At 39.2% G+C, this 25,978-nt stretch overlaps 3 protein-coding genes across 12 annotated transcripts in view; 2 read left to right on the plus strand and 1 right to left on the minus strand.

Annotated features, from left to right (window-relative positions):
* Positions 1-10,158, plus strand: part of LOC124633845 (liprin-alpha-1) — a 139,136-nt gene extending 128,978 nt beyond the window's left edge. For all 6 annotated transcript variants that reach the window (XM_047169206.1, XM_047169205.1, XM_047169208.1 and 3 more), the window contains 6 exons: positions 58-419; positions 681-795; positions 1,752-1,908; positions 2,399-2,515; positions 3,526-3,633; positions 5,759-10,158. In XM_047169206.1, coding sequence (XP_047025162.1) covers positions 58-419; positions 681-795; positions 1,752-1,908; positions 2,399-2,515; positions 3,526-3,615 — 841 coding nt within the window. In that variant the 3' untranslated portion in view covers positions 3,616-3,633; positions 5,759-10,158. The remainder of the gene's footprint in view (positions 1-57; positions 420-680; positions 796-1,751; positions 1,909-2,398; positions 2,516-3,525; positions 3,634-5,758) is intronic.
* A 108-nt stretch (positions 10,159-10,266) lies between these two features.
* Positions 10,267-15,327, minus strand: LOC124633844 (ribosome biogenesis protein BMS1 homolog). The gene is made up of 2 exons (XM_047169202.1): positions 14,317-15,327; positions 10,267-12,863 (listed from the first exon to the last, which is right to left on the minus strand). Exons 1-2 carry the CDS (start codon positions 15,218-15,220, stop codon positions 10,327-10,329), a joined length of 3,441 nt encoding a protein of 1,146 aa, XP_047025158.1. The 5' UTR covers positions 15,221-15,327; the 3' UTR covers positions 10,267-10,326.
* Positions 15,328-15,754: 427 nt separating this feature from the next.
* The window catches only part of LOC124633730 (protein Aster-B-like), a 33,959-nt gene continuing 23,735 nt past the window's right edge, over positions 15,755-25,978 (plus strand). For 2 of the 5 annotated variants that reach the window (XM_047169043.1, XM_047169045.1), the window contains exons 1-4: positions 15,755-15,956; positions 16,962-17,084; positions 24,658-24,745; positions 25,169-25,285. In XM_047169043.1, the coding sequence (XP_047024999.1) occupies positions 15,913-15,956; positions 16,962-17,084; positions 24,658-24,745; positions 25,169-25,285 (372 nt within the window). In that variant the 5' untranslated portion in view covers positions 15,755-15,912. Of the gene's footprint in view, positions 15,957-16,961; positions 17,085-19,797; positions 19,956-24,657; positions 24,746-25,168; positions 25,286-25,394; positions 25,500-25,978 lie in introns of those variants that run through there. The other 3 variants (XM_047169047.1, XM_047169048.1, XM_047169046.1) reach the window with 2 other exon arrangements.

Raw genomic sequence — 25,978 nt, forward strand, 5'->3', positions numbered from 1 at the left:
TTTAGGTACTACATAGATAAAAGTGATCCTGTTTTTTATGGTCGGTGTGTTATACAGAGAGCGCGACTACCGGCACGAGCTGCTGGGCGAGGCGATGCGGGCGGGCACTCCATTCGCGCTGTGGAACGGGCCCACCGTGGTAGCCTGGCTCGAGCTGTGGGTGGGCATGCCGGCGTGGTACGTGGCCGCCTGCCGCGCCAACGTGAAGTCGGGCGCCATCATGTCGGCGCTGTCGGACCAGGAGATCCAGCGCGAGATCGGCATCAGCAACCCGCTGCACCGCCTCAAGCTGCGCCTCGCCATCCAGGAGATGGTGTCGCTCACGTCGCCGTCCGCGCCCAGGGGCACGGCCTGTGCCGCGCTCGCCTTCGGGGATATGAACCACGAGTGGATCGGCAACGTCTGGCTGCCTTCATTAGGTCAGTCTTCTAAATAGGCAGAAGAAAATCGCTGCTTTAGTTCTTGATGAAGTATTTTTTTCCTTCTTTAAAACTTCCATTTTCTCTAATTAGTCCCTTAAGAAAACCGTCGAAATCCAGCATTTTTAGTCATGGTTTAATTCATCACTTCACGTCAACTTTGAAATGGTAGCTTTTGTCATGAAAAGCACCTTTGATATCGTGTTATCTACATTCTGACATTTAAAAATGTTGTCTGAAATGTAATATTTTGTCATTCAGGTTTACCACAATACAGAACGACATTCATGGAGTGTCTAGTAGACGCGCGGATGTTGGAGCACCTCACCAAGAGGGACCTACGGACGCAACTCAAAATGGTCGACAGTTTTCATAGGTAACGTATACCTTTTGCATTTAACATTGTTTCATATTAGGATATTCCTTTTTCAGTAATGATATTGGATCCATTATGTGTCCTTGTGGCACTCCTATGCCATGTGTTTGAAATGTTTATGTCATATTCCGATATCATCACATTTATAGTTCGGCCATTCAGAGAATGCGTTCCTGACACGTCGCGATTGAACTGACGACGTAACTACATTCATTGATTATTGATATAATAATGTTGTTTTAATGCTCCTCAATTGTTAAAACGGTAAACAACCAGCAAAAATATTTTTATCGTAACTGCAACGCCATTGCAAAGTTACGTCGTCAGTTCAATCGCGACGTGTCAGGAACGCATTCTCTGAATGGCCGAACTATAGTAAAAAATATATGTTATTATGTGAATTCATCAATCCTTAAAATACAGTTCATGTTTTATTTTGTAATGAATTTAATATTTAAGTTCAAGCAGTATGCTTCACCTTGTTGAAAGCTATATCAACAGATTTGTTTTGTGTCATGAGATTTTTATTTGCGATAAATAAGGTGGTTAGGTTATTTTCACAGTAGTGTATTTTGCCACTCCAATCATCTCGATATGGTGAAATTTCCTGATATAGTTATAGGCGTGTGCCTATAACTATATCAGGACGATATAGTTATAGTTATAGGCAATGTGCGGAAAAGCGCACACCCTGCTGCCATAGTTACTGTGTTATTATTAATAAATTTTTAGCTTTATTTGCATTGTACAACGTTCTCAGGAATAGATAGAAAACTATTGTAAATAATTTTATTTTCTTTTAAAAAGAGTGTCCATAATGGAGTTTCTTGCCGGTACTTCTCCATGAGACCAACTCTTTGGGACCTTGCAACTAGTTTGACGTTTCGAAAGAGCTTTTATAGGCCTATTTGAAATAAAATGAAATTGACTTTGAACTGTGTATGGTGTGTGTGCAGGACGTCGTTGCACTTTGGCGTGGCTTGCTTGAAGCGCGTGGGGTACAGCGTGAGAGCGCTGGAAGAGCGGCGCCGCGCCGCCGAGCACGGCACCCGGGATGTCCTCGTGTGGACTAATGAGCGGCTGCAGCGCTGGCTTGTCGCCATCAACCTCAAGGTACACAGTCTAGCATATCAGTGGCTGTTATAAACATGGTATCAAACAGGGTAATTTAATGTATAGGTAGATGCAGCCAAAAAACCGATCTTCTAATAACGCTACAGCCTTTTTATCGTCCCACTGCTGGACACAGACCTCCTCTCACACGGAGAAGGATTGAGCGTTAATCACCACGCTTGCTCAATGCGGGTTGGTGACTTCAGACTTTATATAGTGCAGGTTTCCCCGGAAAAACTTGAGCAAAGTTGGTGTTTGTTGGAAGTGCAGAATTTGAATCTCGAACAAGTGAAGGATGTAACTTTTACTTCAACAGAGAAAAAAAAAATATTCATGCGTCGTTTGTCTTCAAGGTCGAATTTCTCTACCAGTGAGATACTGATTTATTAGGATGGCCATGATTTGTCTCACTAGTGAATAGTAGACAATTTTTGCCCACTGTTTCTAAGCAGAAATAATAATAATATAAAATAATAATGTTGTATTGTAGGAGTACGCGAACAATCTGTCAGAGAGCGGCGTGCACGGGGCGCTGATCGCGCTGGACGACAACTTCGACGCCAACTCCATGGCGCTGGCGCTGCAGATACCCACGCAGAACACACAGGTAATGTACTACATAACAACTTTATATATTTGCAGAGGATTTTTGAAAAAGTACGAGGAATCAAAAGACAGAATACGTTATGAAGATTGCATATACTTTTAATTTTAATTTCTTTTACCCGATTGAATTTGAATTTTTTTTCTTGTCACGATAATCGTTGTTAGATTTCAAAAGCACGAAGCGAGTTCTTGCCTTTTTAGCTTTTGTAGTAATTTGAAGAAGGGAAATGTTCACCTTGCGAATATCTCGCACAGGGTTCAGGTGTAAGCATTCGGTGTTCTTATAGTTGCATCACAGATTACTATAATAGTTACTTGGTTACATAGATATTCTATAAAGCCGGCTACACACTCGCACGCGAATCACGGCGCCAATCGCGCGCGAATTGGGGCAAGAACTGCCAACTGTCCACACTGGCAGAGGTTCGCGCCGGGCTCGAAGTATAGTTCGCGCTCTTGACGCGTATGCACGCCAAGCATTTAATATTTAATCTTCCAATTTTTGTCAATCAATCAATATAGTTTACTAGCTTCCGCCAGCGGCTTCGCCCGCGTGGTGTATTGATAAAAAGTAGCCTATGTGTTAATCCAGGGTATCACCTATCTACATACCAAATTTCAATCAAATCGGTCCAGCCGTTTTTGCGTGATTGAATAACAAACATACATCCATACATTCTCACAAACTTTCACATTTATAATATAAGTAGGATTTGTAGTCGGTATGGACAGTGAAACCACTACAGCAGCTGCGGGGCTACTTTGCATTTTAGCAATTTATAGTTACGCCATAAAGGAAAAACAAACTATTCAAAAGAAGCAAAGAAAACGGAGCGCGAATGTATAGTTATAGTCTTGTCGCGTTCACGCCCTTTGTCGCGCGCGAGTTTGTAGACGGCTTAAGACAGAGCCTTGCTTGCAGATTTGAATGAACTTAGTGATCCTGCTTCTGATACATTATAAGACACATGAGTAAGTGTCAATATGTAGACAAATGATGATGTGTCGCAGGCGCGGCAGATCCTGGAGCTGGAGTTCGGCGCGTTGCTGACGAGCGGCACCGAGCGAGCCGCCCGCGTGCACGACCACGCCGCCTCCTGACACCACACGCTCAACTAGGTAACTATATACACTGCTATATGCGGCACGCGCCGCCCGCGTGCACGACCACGCCGCCTCCTGACACCACACGCTCAACTAGGTAACTATATACACTGCTATATGCGGCACGCGCCGCCCGCGTGCACGACCACGCCGCCTCCTGACACCACACGCTCAACTAGGTAACTATATACACTGCTATATGCGGCACGCGCCGCCCGCGTGCACGACCACGCCGCCTCCTGACACCACACGCTCAACTAGGTAACTATATACACTGCTATATGCGGCACGCGCCGCCCGCGTGCACGACCACGCCGCCTCCTGACACCACACGCTCAACTAGGTAACTATATACACTGCTATATGCGGCACGCGCCGCCCGCGTGCACGACCACGCCGCCTCCTGACACCACACGCTCAACTAGGTAACTATATACACTGCTATATGCGGCACGCGCCGCCCGCGTGCACGACCACGCCGCCTCCTGACACCACACGCTCAACTAGGTAACTATATACACTGCTATATGCGGCACGCGCCGCCCGCGTGCACGACCACGCCGCCTCCTGACACCACACGCTCAACTAGGTAACTATATACACTGCTATATGCGGCACGCGCCGCCCGCGTGCACGACCACGCCGCCTCCTGACACCACACGCTCAACTAGGTAACTATATACACTGCTATATGCGGCACGCGCCGCCCGCGTGCACGACCACGCCGCCTCCTGACACCACACGCTCAACTAGGTAACTATATACACTGCTATATGCGGCACGCGCCGCCCGCGTGCACGACCACGCCGCCTCCTGACACCACACGCTCAACTAGGTAACTATATACACTGCTATATGCGGCACGCGCCGCCCGCGTGCACGACCACGCCGCCTCCTGACACCACACGCTCAACTAGGTAACTATATACACTGCTATATGCGGCACGCGCCGCCCGCGTGCACGACCACGCCGCCTCCTGACACCACACGCTCAACTAGGTAACTATATACACTGCTATATGCGGCACGCGCCGCCCGCGTGCACGACCACGCCGCCTCCTGACACCACACGCTCAACTAGGTAACTATATACACTGCTATATGCGGCACGCGCCGCCCGCGTGCACGACCACGCCGCCTCCTGACACCACACGCTCAACTAGGTAACTATATACACTGCTATATGCGGCACGCGCCGCCCGCGTGCACGACCACGCCGCCTCCTGACACCACACGCTCAACTAGGTAACTATATACACTGCTATATGCGGCACGCGCCGCCCGCGTGCACGACCACGCCGCCTCCTGACACCACACGCTCAACTAGGTAACTATATACACTGCTATATGCGGCACGCGCCGCCCGCGTGCACGACCACGCCGCCTCCTGACACCACACGCTCAACTAGGTAACTATATACACTGCTATATGCGGCACGCGCCGCCCGCGTGCACGACCACGCCGCCTCCTGACACCACACGCTCAACTAGGTAACTATATACACTGCTATATGCGGCACGCGCCGCCCGCGTGCACGACCACGCCGCCTCCTGACACCACACGCTCAACTAGGTAACTATATACACTGCTATATGCGGCACGCGCCGCCCGCGTGCACGACCACGCCGCCTCCTGACACCACACGCTCAACTAGGTAACTATATACACTGCTATATGCGGCACGCGCCGCCCGCGTGCACGACCACGCCGCCTCCTGACACCACACGCTCAACTAGGGGACTGATTACGCTATCCATAAGTTTAATTCTTCGTTAAATTTTATTCTTCACACCTAGTATGAGAGGCTAAGCTGTACTCTACACCTTTTCTTCACATAGTGTATGAAAATAATCAATACACTAGTCCAAAATATACACAAACTGAATCCACGAACTGAAGTCCGAAATATGATACGGCTCGCTGGTACAGCAGAGACATAGTTCATTGAGAACTATATGCAACTCTGCTACCTCGAGCTGAAAAATGTTACTAGAAGAAGATGTTACATAGCGACCGATTTAATTATATAGCACTCGTATGATGATGATGAAAAATTGCCAGCTAGTCAATGGTATCTTTAAAAATGTTGAATCCCGCATCACTTACAGTAAATTATAAAACAAGTTTTTTATTTTCCAGGCCACGTGGTACCCGCAGTAGCGGCCGGCTGACGAGCGGCTCGCCCGCGTATAGTCATACGTTAACTTAGTACACTATTTATTTGGTACAAAGCTCTGTTCACTTCCGAACCTCGCTAGTCTACGCGCCCGACTATAATGTTCTATATGGCGGCATTTTATAGTAATACGCTTCTCCATTCGTGTTTATAATGTAAATATTTCACTACAGCTTCTTAACAGTATACCCGCGAGTCCAACCGTCGCCACGATATCTACCAAAGTACTATAAAATGCTATCATAGGTAAGTTGTTGATACAATAATATTCTCCATAATGTGTATATTGAAGTATACAGTAGCTAAGGCTTCTCTATAAACTACAAAGTGCTCTGAAATCTGTAGACTATGTACTTAATGTGTAATCTGATATTTATTAATTGTAACTTGATACAAATGTGTAGTAATGGCGCGTTGTATCGTGTTTTGTGTACTAATGTAAGTATTATTCGCCTTAAAGTATTCACTTAGAGGAACAGTATACTTGTTACAAGCAATGTCGGTTGTTCTGTGGTTGTAATCATAGCTAGACAAACGACAATGGACCTTTAGGCTATGTTTTTAGGTGTCATTTTAGACGTGAGTACAACCACAGGCGCCTATACAAAATATTTAAACAAATAGCCTTATATCGCAATAGTTTATTACGTCCGTCTCTTGGACTATGATTACAACAGTTATAGTCCAGGAGCCCGACAATCTTCGCCATTTTATTTAAACGTTAAAAACACGGTACACGCAAAATAAACATTGACATACTCTGATGCCAAATATTAGTTATATTTTAACTAATATACATTTGTATATCGTCGGCTGTACAGTTTGCAAATGTACTGGTGGACTACTTAAATATTTCAATGACTTTTCTTAAACTGTCTTACATTTGCGTATAAATTAGATAAAGTACAATTTTATTTCATCTACTTACAGTAGATACATTTCCTCTTTTACCCTTGTTATTTTTCTGTTTATTATTGTTCGCTTAAATCTAATAAATTCGGTATTAGTTTGCAAACTGCATGTGTTCGACCGCTACTCGTAAAGTTACTGTGTTGTGAGAGATTACTGTATTGCTGGTCGACGTGTGAAGACGTCGCCTAATTCCCTGTGTTCCAACTGAAATCTGTCAGCTTAACACTTTGACGATACACTTGAAAGACTACGTATAAAAGGGGAAAGTGGGGATCCTTGACGCAGTAGTTATAAAAGAAGAAAATAAGGATCCTAGACAAAATTGTTAGAAAAGGGAATAGGGATTCTTGTCTCAGTGTGTTTTTGGTTAGCAAAAGTTTAATATATTGGTCTTTTAGAATGAAATCATGACTTATAAAAGACATGCATATGTTCCTAAAGTGTATTGGATTTTGTATGTCAATGTAAATCAATATGGTATAACTTTCAAGTGTATCATAAAGGGTTTAGCTGACTCAACAGTTGGAACAAAATTCACTCTCTGTGTCACACTATTGAACTACAATCACTAAGGTTACAATATGTATGACAAGTGTAGTCAGTAGTGTGTGACAGCGAGTGTGCCCCGTGTACCAAGTGCCTCCCTGAGGTGTGTATATACATAGCTTTATGTAGTTGAATGTGTGCCTCCAATGTCGCACGATACTAGTCTTATGTAAAGTGTTACTACATTGTTTTGTAATCTTCTATTTTATTAACTCGCTACTAGATCAGCTGAAACTTAGCTAGGTATATTTTTGTTAAGCGTTTTACAAATATCCTGAAGTGTGGCAACCTTGTGAAGTGACGAGTAGGGTTGCTCCGCGAATAACATGAATGTTGTAGTTTTATTTTCTGTCGTCGTGTGGTGTGAACTGACTTTTGAGAATAATGATGGAACGTTGTCCTGTAATTGGCGTTTATACCACGCTCACTACTAAATTGGCAATACTGCCACTATGTGTTTATTTTTTATTAAAATAAAATACAATTTAGAGAATGATCCTTTTTATTGTAAAGCTCGTCAGTGTCACACCCCGCGGCGACTTCAATAGATAATGAAATAAAACTTAATGAATTGTACAGCTAAAGCGATTTTAGTTTAAAAAGTGAATCTTTTTAACCTGTAGCAAATATATTGTAAATATTATCGTTTATATATAATTTCTATCGACTGTAGGTGTAATAGCAATATTTAGCTAAGATGTGTTCAAAACTGAAAGGATTTTTATTGTATTATTACTTTGTAATGATAACCGCTTATTTATTAACTAGATTTTATTATTTATTAAGTTATTATAGGAAATGTATTAAATATACCGGTTTATTATAAAAATTACCTCAGTATGGTTTGTGTTAGGGCTGCAGCGACTGTCGGTCGGCGCGGCGGTAGGCCTCAGCTATGTATAGTTATCGAGTAACAGTATTAATAAACTTAGGTGACAGACGGCGCCACCGGTGTGATTTTTTTATAAAATTAATTAATTTTTAATCGTAGATAAAATTTGGATATATACTTCTCGGAGTAAGTTTGTACCCGGCGTCAAATGTTGCCAGATGTGAAATATATAACTTAACATTCGCGTTTATCTTCAGCATGTTGCTCATTAACTGTCACGTCTCGCAACGTATGGCGCGGTGCATTTTTAAAATTTTTCATAAATAAATTGAAAATGTGAATGGTATCTACTTTGTATTGGTGACACGTGCGGAGCGGAACGCGTGGCGGACGTATCGCGGCTGCGTTCTCACTCTTGTCTATATCTCCCTAGCCAGGCTACACAAAACATACTTTAAAAGTTATATAAAACTAAAATTCACTTAAAATATAACTGATAAATTATATTAAATGCCTCAAAAAAAACTATCAAATATTAGAAATAACTCTTAAAACTTCGGTATTGACACTAATATCGTGAACAATACGGAATAAAACTCCGTGCGATGTTGTCGGTATGTCTCCCCCTGGCTAGGAGCGGTCGTGAGTCACACACTGAGCTAGCACTGCGGCGGGTAGGCAACGCGTTGCAGACCTGATAAGGTATTGTAGCCGGATATTGGAGTACGGAACTATAGACGGTTTTGGTGTTGTAATTTATCCAAAATGAAAAAGTCACTAGACTTATTCCGTTGAGTGTAAATTAGCTCTGAATATTAATAAATTAATTCAAGGCTCGAAATTCGCGTGTACTAAAAGTGTGGAAAATGCGTTTCGTACTCCAATAGTCCGGTGTATCTGACGTCTCGTCAATAAAGCCTGACTCAATATCATACGTACACATCATCGTTTCATTATCAAAATATAAATAAATATATATTAGCTACATAAAGTTTGTATACAATGCAACATGCGAGATGGTTATTTAGTTAACTGTTAGTGTACTTATAGCTTTTCGACGTAGCTAATCGAGTTTTGTATAAAGTGGTTTGGATGACGTAGTATAGCCGATGTGTCATGGCCGCTGTGCGGTCCCTTTGTAATCGTACACTTTTATATGTTCCCTGCAGTTAGCGTAGACAAGTCTATCGTCCGGTTCCTCGCCGTGTCCGGCCGCGTCCGGCGGTTTGTAACGTTCGGTGCGAGTCTGTAACGTGCCTTGTTACACTAAACTATCTGTTTACGTTGATCTATGAACTTTCTTTATCATTTAACGATTGGCAGTCACGCCGATCACTTCTAGTGGACGACTATTGTCCACTGAGATTTCGTACATATAAGTACAGTAGGTGTTGTTGTATTGTTAATAGAAGTTACATATCTAATGTTACAAACGCCCGGCGCCGGACACGTGTAGCGATGAGTGTTGCCAGTAGTCCGCGTGTGCATCGCGCGACCTCCACAAGTGCCAAGTAACCGCCGGTTTGGAACGGACGCGACCGAACAATAACTAGAATAATTTACTCACATTCCAACTCCGATGACGCACGATCGGACCCCTATCGAACAAAAACAAATCAATATTTTTCCAAGATTTTAAGTCCCAGTGGCTCGCGCTACCAAAGAATAAAGTTACCTTCACGTTAAGGAGTTAATGTAAAATATGTTTATTAGTGGAAATCAATTGGATATGTATATAATTTGGCCTGTGTGTGCATAGCTTGTTATAGTGACGGGATAGTATCGAAGCGCGCGGGTTGCGTCTCGTCACCGCGCGTTACATTCCAACGCTTTCCGTGTTATATGATCGCTTTGGCCCTCGACTAGATAATCGGTATATCGTTACAGGAGAACCCTTCTAACGGCCATTGTTTTGATGTCATAACGAAATTGTTAACTAGACAATGTTTATTTTGACCAATGTAATCTGTACTAATGTGTAATCTGTACGTTTGTAAAAACGTTTATCAAAAGTGCGATGACGGCATACGTTGTGCATAATGATAAGAGGTAAATACAATTTACACGATACAATGATTTGTTTTACTTTATATCTAACCCCTGTTCCTTTTCCCCATTCGTTAAATGTATGAAAGAAGAATGTATAAGCTTTTACAGGCTTATTTGAAATGAAATAAATGCTTGCATTTAATTGTTTATTTAACCTAAGAACACGTTATAAAAATAACTCCATAACAATATTTACATCTGAGGTTTCTTTTTATTACCAATTTTACTTAAATGTCTACATATTTTCTTCTTCAATTCCTTCTGTCGTTTGAGTTTCCTCCATTCCTCTTCCTCTAGTTGTTTCTTATGTTTCTGAAGTCTTTGCGCCGTGGCTTCCTTCTGTACCTCTTTCTTCTTCTCATAGTTAGTCTTCAACATCTTCATAACGTTCGAAACCTTCTGTTCTTGCGGATTCTTAATAACAGCTATTCTATTCTTCAACTGGTCTTTAGGATTCACCCCAGACAGAATTGTCGACTTTTCCTTAGGTTTAAATCTGTATGGCAAACCTTTCTGTAGATTCTTAGGTATCACTAACGGCTTGAAAACTTTAGGAGCCCTATTCACTTCAGTATACATCGAGTCTTTGTTAGCCTCGTTTTTGATGTTTTGCTCTCTCTTCAGTTGACCCTTAGTCTTCATTCCCTGCCACGCGTTCTTGGTTCCAGCAGGCAGTAATAGATTAACGACGGGAGCATAGAACTTGGTGACGTCAACTTTGAACCAGGTGCGACAGAATACGATATCACTCATCAGAATTTTGTCTTCAAAAGTAGCTCGAAAAGCGCCTTCTGGCTTGTTGAGAGCTTTCTTTATCTGACCTCTGATACCCGATACTGTTTTCACTCTAGCTCCTTCAAACTTCGCCACTTCTAAAGTAGTCGTGAACATATCCTTGATGAAAGCTGTCTTCTTGTATATTTTCAATGGTGTTCCAACTAATTTTAATTTCTTAACAATTTGAGTGGATTTGTTGATTTCGTTCACACTTCCTGTTGCAGCTATTCTAAATCCTACTTGTTTGATATCATTTGGATTGTTATTTACACTTTGCAAAGCTAAGAAACCTGTGTTTTGTGGCGTTATGGGGCCATAGAAGTGCATGTTACATGTGACATGTTCAGGGGTGTATTTCAAATACCTGCATTTTAAATCATCCTCTATTTTAGAGTAAATAGGTAATGTTTGAAAACGTCGCCAACCCAGCGAAATGATGAGAGGATCATTGGTTTTCAGTATTTTCTTATACCACCTGTGCTTCTTAACTTTGCATGACACAAAACCTATGTTTTGCTCAGCCATATTGAGAGCACCAATAAGTATTGGGTAGCTAGAGTCGAAGTTAGTTACGAACTCTGATGGCATGTTCTTGAATAACATTCTAACATACAACCCTGGTCTGAAACCTTCAACTTCAACCCTCAGTCCATTATCCAAATTCTCAAACACTGATTTGTTTAGTTCAGATTGCTTCAAAGCTTCTGCTTTCAAGCTTTCATAATAAGAGTGATCTCCTTTAATCCTGTGATCATCAGGATTGTCATATTCTGAATCGAATTTAGCTTTTAGTTTCATCTTTTTGTCTAATATCTCAGACTTGGTAAGCTCTGCCTTTCGTTTGGTACCAGTTTCTGTGGTCTGCTCATCTTTATTGTCTTCTGCCTTGTGTTTCTCTCCAGTTTCTAAATCTTCAAAATCACCATAAAGTTCTTCGTCATCGCCATCACTGGCATCATCTAATTTTAAGAGTTCTGAAGCATCTTCATCAGCTGATCTCTTACCAGTTACGAAATTGTTGATCAAATACTGTTTATTTGCTTCACTTGTCCAGTCTCTAAGATTCGGTTTACTTAAAGCATAGAAGAAAGAACACTCATCTAGATCTAACCTTTCCTTTTCTTTATGCTTTTTCTTTTGTGTGTCTGTCACCTTTTTGAAAAGACCACCAAGCTCTTCATCTTCTTCTTCTTCCGAATCTTCATCTTTGTCCTTATTTTTGGTTTTATTTCCAATTTCAAAGTCACCATATACAAGCTTCATGATGTTTTTAGAGGTCTTTTGTCGTTCTAGATAAGCTTCAGTGGCTTTCTCACCCAACTTCTCTTTCCATTTCATTCCGAAATCTTCTCTATCTTGTTCTTCTTCAGATTCACTATTATCTTCTCCATCACTTGAATCATCTTTTTGTTTATTTTGATTACCATCACTCATTTCTTCATCCTCATCTTCTCCATCTGAACCATCTTCCGAGTTATTATCCCAAGGCAGCTTGTTCGTCCTCTCTTCTTTTTCACTTTGATCTATTCCGCTGTCATTATCAGAGTCACTGTCATTGCCTTCATCATCAGAATCAGATTCATCTGATTCAGCTTTTTTATTCTGTTGCAAATATTCATCATCTTTGATCATGTCAGGGTAAATGACTGCACCTCCACTAAACAACTTGAAACCAGATTCTTGCATTTGCTCATCAACAGTTTCCTTAGTTTCCACTACATTTTTGAGGAGAGCTTTCTTTTCATTTGTTTCCTCGTCTTCTTTTTTGTGTGAGTGAGAGCCTTGCAACTCTATGTAGACTGCATCTTTGTCATATACAATTCCTCCAACACCAGAGAAAGGTGCATATATCTGCCGCTCTCGTTCCATGAGGTGCCGCTTCTTCTCACTGCTGGGGAGCGGGCAAGGATCTGGTAGGAAGGATAGCTCACTGATCTTCATATCTCCAACACCTGAAAACATAACATAAAATTATTTACCTTCAGGAGTAGTATTTCAATTAGTATATTATAGTTCGGCCATTCAGAGAATGCGTTCCTGACACGTCGCGATTGAACTGACGACGTAACTTTGCAATGGCGTTGCAGTTACGATAAAAATATTTTTGCTGGTTGTTTACCGTTTTAACAATTGAGGAGCATTAAAACAACATTATTATATCAATAATCAATGAATGTTATTACGTCGTCAGTTCAATCGCGACGTGTCAGGAACGCATTCTCTGAATGGCCGAACTATAATGTACCTCATCCTCCGAGCCTTTTCCCTATCATGTTGGGGTTGGCTTCCAGTCTAACCGGATTCAGCTGAGAACCAGTGCTTTACAAGAAGCGACTGCCTATCTGACCTCCTCAACCCAGTTACCCAGGCAACCCGATACCCCTTGGTTAGACTGGTGTCAGACTTACTGGCTTCTGGCTACCCGTAACGACTGCCAAGGATGTTCAATGACAGCCGGGACCTACAGTTTAACGTGCCATCCGAAACACAGCCAATGGTGTCTAAGATATACTTAGAAAGTACATACAAACTTAGAAAAGTTGCATTGGTACTTGCCTGACCTGGGATCGAACCCGCGCCCTCATACTTGAGAGTCTGTCCTTTACCCACTAGGCCACCACGACTATACTCTTGGTATATTAATGTACCTACTACTACTATTTTCCTAACATTAGCATTCTAATGTTAAATATTCGAGTTTAAAATTGTGAGTCAAACCAAAAACATAAATATGAAAACCTGTGGGCTTCTCCGCAAAAATAATGGAGATCTCACTTAATAATTTTCATAACCAGTCACCCTTGTATAAGAAAGAGGCTGTGCAAAATATAAATAATACTGGCCCTTTTCCTGCAGTTTCGACCGCGTCCCGTGGGAGCTACTGCCCGCAGTGGGATAAAATATAGCCTATGTTACTCGCAGATAATATAGGTTTCTAATGGTGAAAGAATATTTAAAATCGGCCCAGTCGTTTTTGAGTTTATCCATTATAACCAAACAATTAAAGTTTTCCTCTTTATAATATTAAGTATAGATAGGAAAAAATTATAGATCCAAGTTATGACAAACTTACTCGCCAAATAACTAACAGACTCAGAGTTGTCACTTGGAACTTAAGGCCTATTCAAACCTGAGCGATATTCACTGCTGCTGTGGGTAGAAGTACATACCGCGCGGGTTTCGCTTAGGTATTTAGTATCAAGTACCACGGCTAGAGCAACCTGAGCGATATTCACTGCCCCTATGGGTACAAGTACATATCGCGAGGGAGCAGTGGCATGCATCCCGAACATGAACAGTAATATTATCGCATACCCTCTGGGTTTTCTCTGCTGCAGGTGGTAGCGAATACCGCTTAGGTCTGAATAGGCATTTATAAAGTGATACGGTTTCATGAAATCTTACCTGCAATATGAACAGAAGAGTCCTTCATCAGTGGCACTCCTCTCACATAGCCGTACAGCACCACGTCTCTGTTCACCTTGGCATCCTTCCTGATCAGCTCCTGACTGGTGATGTCTTCCAGTCTGTCGGCCAGCACATAGGCATGCGTCATCCTCCAGCTCAGAGGCCTAAACTTCATCACCGAGATGAATCTAGACAAGTTCTTTATCTCATTCCTCAAGTACTCCCCATGAATAATGCCAGACAAGTAGAACAACTTAGCTCCCGAATACACTTCAGTCCAAAACCTGTGTTTTAAAGTTTTCTTAGTTGTTTTTAAGGTCTTAGCATTCTTTATCATGTCCAGATGTGTGAGGACACCCATGATCTTGGGCATACCATGCACCTGGCATATGTTGAGGAACTCGAATATCTCCATCTCGAAGCCGAAGCTGGCGTCACACAGCAGCAGCACCAGATCGGCGCATTTAGCGATGTCGATCATAGAATTGACGTCGTTGTTGCATTCTATCAGAGTAATACGTCGCTTCTTTGATGTTACGATGGTTATGGGACCATTGGTACTCGTCACATTAGTTTTAATAAAGCTCTTGATCAAGTTATTGATCAGTGTGGTTTTACCGACTCGAGGCGGACCGACAATCGCCACAACAATGGGTGGAGGCTCCAGTGGAGTTTTGTCAACTTGTGGGATGTGCTGCTTTTTGGAGATAACATCTTCTCGTCGTCGAAACTGCCTCTCAGCTCGTACAGCAGACTGGATAGCAAAGGCTTTAGGATTTCTCTGTCGAGCACTTAGGTTAGACTGGTCGAGTTTAGTCTTGTTTTTCTTCTTTTCAGCTTTGCGCCCGGCTTGTTTGGCACGGTGCGACTTCTTTTTATCAAAGGCAGTTTCATCTGCCATGTCTTATTTATAGTTATCGTGTTATTTTAAAAGAAACACATCTCAAATATTTCAAAATAACCTCACGTGTATAACATATGTAACATATCGTCGTTATAACGTATCGAGGTAAGTGACAGCTATCTTTTAAATCTTTTTTGTTTAGGATTGAAGAAAATGTTCAACTTGTGTGCCTGGTCTTTTAAGTTAAGAAAAGAAAATTGTTAAAAAATACGTCATTGAGCAAGCAATAAGAAAAAACGATCATTTCATTGTCTTTTAAAATAAAGTAAGAGATTTGTAAGATTTCTGAAATATTTGGGATAGTTTTTCCCAAATCTTGTTTTAGAGCCCAATCGTGCTTATATAACCTTTAAATGGAGTATAGTCCTTAAGAACTAAAACAATCATCAGTGGTTATTTAATCCATATCAACGCGAGTTTATTTGTAATTAAAGTAATTATTATTTATTTATGTTTTCGTTCCTTTTCTATTTTACAGTGGCTAAACTATTTCATCAGTCTAACTATTTTAATTTTGTAAGCTGGCGATACAGGGTAACAGTTGTCATTGAGGCCAGCTAAAGAAAGAGATCAATTTTATATTTTTGTGCAAAAAAATCCATTATTTGGATGATGAAAGCAAAAAACGCAGCTGTTAATGATAGCTCTCTAGTGGCAGATACCAAAGTGAATTAAAAAGGACTGTTAAAATGACTTCATCGGAGTTAGACAGCCGGAACATCGCCATATCGATGTAAGTATTATACGCATTTTTCCTAATTATAGAACGATTGTGTTATTGTGTTCGTCACTGGACATTGTTTATATTATTTACTAGTCGCTTACGAGTCTAGGGTGCGTCAGAACTATCTGGTGATGATCGGTCGTTGATCTTATGGGGTCTGTCATTCCCGCAATGCAGATGTAAAATCATCATTTTCGGAAGAACCGTCTCATAAAAACGTTACTCTAATTACTTATTCCATTTCCTAATGAGAGGCCTATAGACATTGTCTATGCACATATTAAGTGAGAGTGTTAACTTATATAAAAACCTCATGTATATAAAAAGTTTACATTGTCTAGTTAGTATAATCTAACTGGAATTAAAACCGAATTCCTATTATTACTAACTGTTAACTTAATTGCTGTGAAAGGACAATGATATTGTGAATTATACTCAATGTTTTGAAATAAAACTACTGCACAACTTATATAAATAATAACATTTAAAGCATGACAAGTTTTAACAAGAATGATAATATATTGAAATTATACTTACCGGCTAAAAGAAATGCAAATAAGGTAATTTAGAAGTATAATGTTAGCTCCCATCATATTCAAATAGGTTTCTTTTTTACACGTGAAACATTAAAATCAAAATAGTAGTGGCAAAGTGGCTTTAATAATAAAAACTAGATCTCAATTAGAATATCTAAATAATCTATCTTTCATAAGAACAGGTTTACCCGAAAGTTTGACCTGCATAAATGTTTTTATAAGCAATTTGAAATTCAATACTTTATTGGCAAAAAATCTAAAAGACAATAATTTATCTATGGACAAAGTAATTTAAAAAACAGTATGTATTAAATAATAATACTACCTTCTACCTAAGTACAGGCTACTCAATTAATAAATATTTTTATTTTTCTGTTTCACACAAGCGAACACTTAAACAAAAAGGAATTCCCTATAAATATGTTCACATCCACCAATTATTAACATTATACATTATGTAAAATGTAATGTTTCCCAGGAGAAAGTCAGTGGAGAACCTAGTGATATCATCGCAGGATGCCATCGGTCAGAGCATCAGTCAGGCGCTCACTTTCTCCGGGGTGATCACACAACATGCCAACAATATTATACCTGAAAACAGGTGAGTAACCAAAACCTTTACACATTAGAACTACACGTAACTAAATATAGACAATTCTAACATGACTATATTTAAGTATAAAAGGAAGTTAATCCATGTTTCTGATGTTGTCATTTGAACATCTTGGGTTGAGGAGGTCAGATAAGCCTTGGTCAGGTACATCTGGTTAGACTGGAAACCAAACCCAAGATGGTTGGGAAAAGGCTAGGTAGATGATGAAAATGCATTTAAACCTAATTAATTCTAAATTAAACTATTATTTATGAACTGTGGTATTAATTGAATATTTATCAAAGAGATTTATATAAATCTATTGTTAACGGCCATTTAAGTTTCTGATTTCTGAAGCAATCATGTTATTACATGAAATAAATAGCTTATGGGCAGTATATTAGGGAAATCAAGACATAATTGAACACTCAATTATAATTAAATCATTATTATTCAACTTTTTATTCATAGTAAGTACAAAATATAAGCAGCATTATATTTTTTAAGTTTTTTCCTTTGAAATTAAAAGCAATCAGTACTCATAATTTTAGAATACAGTTTCCTGTATGTTTATTCTGACTTGTTTTATCACTTCATTATCAAACCAAATATTTGCTCTGCAGAACATGGATTTATTAAATAATGTGTGTTGATATTATCACTCTCGCACTACTCATACATCACGTACCTAAAGATCTTTAACGTAATAAGAACCAAAATAAAATACATCTTTACCCATTCTAGAAATAAATACTCAAATATTTAATTTAATTAAAAAATTTACGAAATTATAAAAAAAAAATAATTTACCAACAAGGCTACACTCATTATTGTTACACTTTCACCCAGTGGTGAGAGACAATAGCCGCGCGCATGCGGACAGAAGGTCATGGGTTCAATTTAGACTAGTTTATTGTTGTGGTTTTTGTGGGGAAAGAAACACATGTTGCTAGCTGATTTTAATTATTTATTTGACGCAAAAATCTAATCAAAGAAAATTTCACAACTAACTGAACTAAGTATTTCGTAGGAAAGACCTTTAAGCCCTATTTCGTAGGAAATCGTATTAGCCTTCAGTTAGCTCATAAAGTTTAATGTTAAACAGACCCTAAAATTACAAATCCTTAGGGAAATATGATACCTAGAAAACATACACACGACTAGTCTTGTAGAAACTTGAGAAACTAAGAGAGATCAAATTCACGTGTAAACGTAGCCGGCTTCTGTATAGTACTCGCACATTCGCCGCTTTATATATTTAAATGGTGGCATAAGTCAATGAATTGCCACTCTGGCCTAATTTAAAATTATGCCCATTCAATGTCAACTGCCCACATCCTGCCATTTAAATTGTCACATTATATTTTTAGGATTTGATGAAGAAGACAGACATACATGTTTACTCCTATGAATTGGAATTTAGGGGCAAACCAGCATCGTCCTGCCAAATTGCCTACCTCACTTGCACATGGTGCATCGGCCACTGACAACAGTATCTCGGTATCTCCGAAGCTAAAAAGTAAAAATAACCTACACTGCTCTCAACAACACGCATCACCAACACGCACGCCCAGCTTGGTAAACGGGGAGATCCCTCTTGGTGAATGGGGGAAGTCTTTATCCTGCAGTGGACGTTTTTAGTCTGTGACAACGACATACCTAAAGTTTTGCTTAACTGGTCCATTAAAATTGATCTATGCTTCTGCTCCTTCTCGTATTACAAACAAGCGTGCACATACAGTTCTGTGTGTGTAATGCGTGACTGCAATTAACCTCGACAATAGTTCGCTCGTTCATCTACCAGCCGGTAACTTGGTATAACAAGGACGATAACAATTACCTCTTTAGTTAACCGCAATAAGATTTGTGAGTGAAGAGTTCATCAAAAGAGATTAAGCTTAAATGGTTTTGAATTCTAAACGAAAACTAAAATATCTCGTCTATAGAGGTAGAGGGATCTACGGAGGTGTCTTTAGAATCCTACATAATTTTCCTCTTAATTTAATTAATTTTCCTGTATTAAACTTCGCTTAATTATAGCCATTTAGCATTTTAATTTTCCAGACTAAATTGTCGCAAAAAAGCAGCGGTATTTACATACATTAATTAAAAACTGATCACCATCTTAGTTCCATGCCGGCTTTCCTTTTAAGGAAGCTAGGTTTTGTAACAGACCCTTATCAGTGCAGGTGGTTGCTCCCGCCGTTTATACGATAACATTATCTTTAACTTGCTACGCATATAAATACTAGGGTCATCTATTTATTGAATACTGACATGACAATTTTAAGTGGTGTACTCCATATTTTGGGGGTCCATTGCTTCAAAGATTTCAGACTTTTACACCACCCGTTGCTTTCCCAGTTTAAATCAATGCAATATAGAAAGTAAATAAAATTAATGGTACTTATCCCTTATTGAAAGCCAAGGTTAAGATAGAATTACAATGTTGCAGTACAGCTGCATGCTAGTTAATTTAAACCAATGAGGCGTTGCAAAAAACTATTATTGATACAAACATGCACGAGCCTTCAAGTTTAAGTTTAATCGCTTAAAACAAAGGAAACTTCACTTACAAAGTTATTCGACCTTCCATACTCACTGCACGGCACATCTTTTGTTCTATAGTTAATAATATAGCGCAGATAAATTAAATACACAGTCTTTCACCCCTCACGCACCTTCGTCATGAGTAATCAAATTGACAAGCTTTATAGATTGGTTATCGCGCTAGCTATCTAAATAAATTATTAGTTCGGAGTCGTTAGTGTTTGTGATATGTGACTGAAATTATTTCGCCCGTCAATAAGTAATGGAAACTGAAAAGTATCAAGTGTTGTATTCCCAGTGGGAGGATAGTAGCAAAGTTTTTATTTTAAGGTAATTTTTCTAAAAAAAATAAAACTCTCAACAAAAAAGTCATTGTATTTTCAAAGAAAATTATAATTGTTGTAATAGGCGCAGTGTTTTGTTTATATCGCTTGGTTACCACACAAGTATCAGTTTTACAACTCATTAGTATAATTATGTATAGACATATGGGTGCCCCTGTCATTTTAACCTGATTTTTGTTTATCGCAATCTCATTAATAATGTTGAAATCATGGTCAGCCCATGTGCTAATTGTAACCATTGTAAATTATGCTTGAGTTAATGGGATAACTGATTTAAGATGGCTAAATAAAGGACTATCCCCATGTCAACTTTCATCATTTGAATATCTAGCTCTTTCTATCACTCTGCGCAATGCTCAGCATTTTATCAGAGCATGGCGATTTTATCTATACGTGTCATAAGTACAGGTGTACCGGTTGAACTCAGGTTATTTATTATTTACTGTATGGTTACCGCGGTTACGTCCTCAGGGAAATTTGCTCTACGTTCAGATGAAAAACTTCTTATAAGTTACTGTAGGACACAAGGCTAAGAGTAACAAGGACCTCTTATACCATAGGAGCCACATACATCACTTCTTTAGATTTATAAAGAATTAAAAACAAATTCAACCACATTACTTATGTACTTCATAATATCAAAGTTATAGTGACTTTAACTGAAAAAATACATTGTAATTTTAATGCAGAACGGCTTTTAAAATTTTCAACTGTTGCTCAAAACGTTCAGTATTACAGAGTCGAGTGCATTAATTAGCCATTTAATCTTAATTTATAGTAGCACGGTTTGGATTACCTAAAATGAAAACAAAGGCATTAGCGTCATACCCCCTTACTTATAAAATCTCTAATCACCTTCTAAGCAAAATTTTAACTAATCACTACTTAAAGTCTTAAGTAGTGATTAAATGTTAGTTAAGACATGCTTAAGCAAGGTTTATAAGTAAGAATTTTCTTAAACAGCCCTTAAGTATTACTTATATTTAATTTACGTTTATAAGTAAGGGGGTTAATTGATTGCTGCATCTTTTGTCTAGACGCTGCAAATACTGATTATTTCAGTGCTCCAAGTCTTTCGAGCATCAATTGCTAGGGCCTGTAGTGTTTTTTGGAATGAACTATAAATTTCTCAGTGGCAATGATAAAAAGTTTCTTGCCCCTTATTGCATAACTACTATTGCAAGCATAAAACTTGTGGAGTATATCGATTTACTAACTACAGCTGCCTTATCGTGAAGTTATGTTCGTTAATTCAGTAGCAGAATGAGTTTCATTAACATGCAGCCGCAGGTTCCCGCATGACGGCTTCACGATAAGCAAGGTATCTTACCTGGTAATCACCAGACTGCCTTATCGCCGACAATTAACAGCATCGTAGGATCTATTATAAACGACACACTGAAACTTCGCTCTTATAGCGCTCAAATTTAGGTCCAAATTACAAATGAGGATAGTAAAGTCTATTCAAAAACAAATGCACAATGAAATCCATTGAAAAAGTAGTTTCGGTGAACAATGAGGTGCTATTCGTTAGGTCTAAGACTAGGTAGATTTGAATCTAGATTAAAACTAGCAAATCATCCTAGATAATAATAATAATTATTTAACAAAAAAACTTAGAAAAAAAACGCATGACTGTATGTATGACTTTTTTTTTGTTACATCAAATTGCAAATATGTATCCGAATGTTTTGGCTGACCCTATCTCACTTAAACCAGCCAAAATTGCTAAATTACTCAGGTTTATTTTTTATTTTTTTACTCTCATTTTGTGAGTGAGTCAAAATGCAATGCTGGTAGTGAATGCCACTGTCAAATGTCGCAACAGTTTTTTCACTGTCTTCAACCGACCGTGTCGTTTCACCCGATCACACCATTTTGCTACTTTGCGACTCTACAATGTGTTTCAACGGTATACTGGTTTTGGGAAGATGTGAGTGAATTTTGTGAAGTTTGGGTATTTTGTTGGTGCTGAAATGTGCAATTTTTGGTGCTAATTGTGATTTGATTTGGTTTGAAGCGTCTTGTGCAATCAGTGTTACGTACAAGTGTCTTGCTCTCCAAATAAAACTAAAATGATTTAGTAATCTAAGTACAGCATTAAAATAATACTAGGGCGATCTAGTTGTTGTTATTGTAATATATAGAGTTGTATTCATAGGGGTCATTGTTAACTGAATCCAACAGCTGTTTTCTGTTATTGTTTATTACAAAACATAACCTTCTTTCTATGTATCTTAACTTCCTTAAAGCAATCTTGTCTAGAATCTTTATCTAATTATTCCATTGTTTGTAGACCGGATTTCTACTGCAGATTAATAAATTCAAATACGGGATTTTATTTTTCTTTATCTGCATTAGTTCAAATTATGTCTCTCTTAACTTCTATGTTGTTTTCGTTATTGGCTAAATTGCTTGCCTCAAAATGATTAGACTTTACCGATCCGGAGAATGTGAAATGTCCCAGATTTGTTGTCTCTATGTGAAAATATGCTTCAATCTATAGATTCAATTTTAATCTATGGTGATTGATACATTCCACACCGTTAGCTTTGTAATATAACATAGCCTTGCACGAAAAATATAAACGAACACACGTAACAATTCGTATCTAATCAACATACTCGACCTTTACACCAATCTCAATTAATTAACCGAATGTAACAAACGATAAAACTAAAGGTTTTCTCACCGCACACACGCGTTCGCCTTTGTTACCCACGTACATACATGTTACATACGTAGCTATACTAGGTAACATGGTGTTACATGGTGTCACTCCCTAGGGTGAGATACCATTCAAAATGTATGCCAAGTTTGTGTGGGAAAGTTGTATGGGGAAATGGGAATTAACGTACATAGAATACCATGTTGAATTTGTTAAAATCAATACTAATATTTTAAACGGAAGAGTTTGATTCTTTGATACAGATTATCTCAAAAACTAAAAACCTAAACTAGATGTAACTGTTGAATTAACGGATTCTCTATATCTATAACAAGAACGTGGGTTCGAACGACCCTAATAGTTAAAGCGGGCAACAACATGAGAAAACCTGGACCTAGATCGAAAACAATGAATTCGCTATCTGCCTTGGCCAAGGATATGCCTATATATAGGTATAGGCCTTTGATAAACAAATGCACTATAATTAGGCTTTTGTTATTGTTTTTCATAGTTAGACGTCTGAAAAATAAGTTCTTGGATAGTGTCCACATCGCACATCACATACCTTGTTTGCATAAACAAATATCCTTTTCAACCATACATAATAAATCTTTGTTTTACTTCCATTATCAGTAGATGCACCTACAAACCCTTATCTATCAATGTCTAGATCCGTCACAATTTCCTTTTGTTTCTTACAAACGCAGTGAAAGATAAACTAATTACTAGGCTAAAAAAATACGCGTAATTATTATACCTACTACCAACAATGGTATTATTATCATTTGTTTGTGGAACATTTATCACAAATAAATAAGTGCGTTGTACAAATGTGGTACACTCATTTGGTACGCTAGTTTTATGTAATAGTGTAAATTGGAGATTCTAACTGTTACGTTAATAATGTATCATCAATTATTGTAATTAATTATATAATAGAATAATTAGCTGATGGTTTAATTATCAATTTACAGTTACTCGTGTACTTTGAGACAATCTTGAATGTGACAGAAAGTTTGTGAGTGATACCAATGGCAATATTTTCTAGGTAAACAAAATATAAACATTTTAATTGAAAACCTCCTCTTTCCTGGGAAGTCGGTTAAAAACCAAGATACCTTTATAAATATACAGTGATTTCGAAGTTCTAATTTCAATTACTGTCAAATATTTTCTTCCCCCCAAGTATGAACCTTAGATAAAAAGAAGGTTTACCTTTACCGTTTAAAAACAAAGCAAATGAACCTTATACCTAGTGAGTGCCCTTTCCCTGATTGAAACAAATATTAGTTTGACCTACAATTACCTAAACACACATATTTGCTCTCAGTTCCGATGTTTAGCCCGAGGTCCTTTGTTGGACCACTATGTACTGTACACGGAAATTAGGAACATGTTAGTTCCTCCATCGCGGAAGATACATAAAGATATTGTGGTCTGAAAGCTTATTAGACTTCAGAGAAAAAAATTGGTTCTGAAAACTTAATTATTGTTATCATGTGTGACGTATGCATTGTTTAATAATACTTAAATCTCTATCAGTTTTGATTATAGAGATTAAAATTATCTACCTTCCTAAATTCATTTCCTCATTGAAAATCTTTCGCGGAAAACTGATAAATTATAAATGAATTTTCTGATAAATCCTACATCTTCCAAGCATCCTTGGGGCGTAATGGCAATTCTATAAAGAATGCTTGATCGATCACCAACAAACTTCCCTAAATAGTAGTGTTTGACAATATATCTCTACTAATATTATAAATGCGAAAGTAACTCTGTCTGCCCGTTTGTCTGTTACGTTTTCACGTCTAAACCACTGAACTGATTATAAAATTTGGTACAGAGATAGAGTTGACCTTGAGAAAGAACGTAGGATAGTTTTTATTCCGGAATTTTGAAGAATTCTCTTGGAAACGATATTACCGAACTCTACGCAGGCGAAGTCGCGGGCAGGAGCTAGTTATTAATAAAGACCTGTAAATGTAAACATATTGAAGTGATTATGGTCGTGTTTCAGGAGCGTGTCTCGGTCGCCGTCTCCGTCGCCGTCGGCGCGCGACTCGCGGAACACCGACAGCGCCAGTGAAGCGATAGATAATGACAAGGTAGGTTGTACTGCGAGTGCTCGTGTATATTTTAATATAAAGTACCTAGATATATTGTAGCACCAAGATCCATAATAATCATGAAGACACTAGAAAGCCAACCAAAGCGGTGGTGAAGTCAGAATCAGCCATATAAAAAACCCGTTTTCCTTATACTCGTAATCTTATAGGTCTGCCGAAAAAAATGGAATTTTGCTTTGCAATTACCTTCGAATTCAAAAGACATTGAACTTATACGGAAAATGAATTCACAAATATTTTCTATTTTCTGTGACACTTTATTGTAGAAGAATTTTCCTTTTATGATGGCCAAAATTGTCCCAAATAATGATAACTGATAATTTTAGGAAATAATCAACTTTCTTTTTCCCTAATGGCTGTACTCCCACGTGTATATGACATAACTTAGTGCTGGCATTGCAGACTTCCGAGGCGTCGGTGCAGCTGCTGGCAGCGGGCGGCGACTCGGCCTCCGTGTCCAGCGGCGAGCTGCCCGTCACCGTGGTGGCAGCACCCGCCAGCAAAGGCGACAACCCCAGGGTGAGATGCGATCCACTATGCAGGTATATAGCAGTGCCTCCGTGTGCAGCGGCGAGCTACCCGTCACCGTGGTGGCAGCACCCGCCAGCAAGGGCGACAACCCCAGGGTGAGATGCGATCCACTATGCAGGTATATAGCAGTGCCTCCGTGTGCAGCGGCGAGCTGCCCGTCACCGTGGTGGCAGCCCCCGCCAGCAAGGGCGACAACCCCAGGGTGAGATGCGATCCGCTATGGAGCTAATTAGCGTTGGAATCAAATGCCAAAGCTGCAAAAAAGTCAAATGATGGCCTCTTTTGCTTTTTTGTCTCCTTGGCCTAGGAGTTGCACAGTGCGATTGCTGTGCACAGAGTTTTACTCCCGAGTCGAGTCGAAATTTCTTTGAGATACACTTACAAAGCAACCTTTAAAAGTGATTGGTGCACCCGTGCATCAGAGAGCACGTTAATGTCTGTCCTGCATGTTTTATCTCCGGTAGTGTCGGGTTACCGTCCCATCGGGCTATGAGAGTGAAGGGATAGTGAGTGCAGCTGTGACTGCGCAAATGTTTCAGCATTATAATATGTCCTATACAGCTGGCTGATCTGTTTAAAGAGAAAAGCGGCCGTGGCCGTCAATCGGCCTGGTCGCCATTATTATTATTTGATAGATAGCTTAAGAACATACTTTGTTTTTTTACTAAATATAAGAACCTA

The sequence above is a fragment of the Helicoverpa zea genome, chromosome 10, assembly GCF_022581195.2.
Source record: "Helicoverpa zea isolate HzStark_Cry1AcR chromosome 10, ilHelZeax1.1, whole genome shotgun sequence".
Taxonomy (NCBI): domain Eukaryota; kingdom Metazoa; phylum Arthropoda; class Insecta; order Lepidoptera; family Noctuidae; genus Helicoverpa; species Helicoverpa zea.

Bases quoted from the DNA above. Each gene is read 5' to 3' on its own strand.
- LOC124633844 (XM_047169202.1), bottom strand. From the start codon at position 15,220: ATGGCAGATGAAACTGCCTTTGATAAAAAGAAGTCGCACCGTGCCAAA. The intron at 12,864-14,316 runs GTAAGATTTCAT...TTATGTTTTCAG, and splicing joins CTCTTCTGTTCATATTGCAG to GTGTTGGAGATATGAAGATC.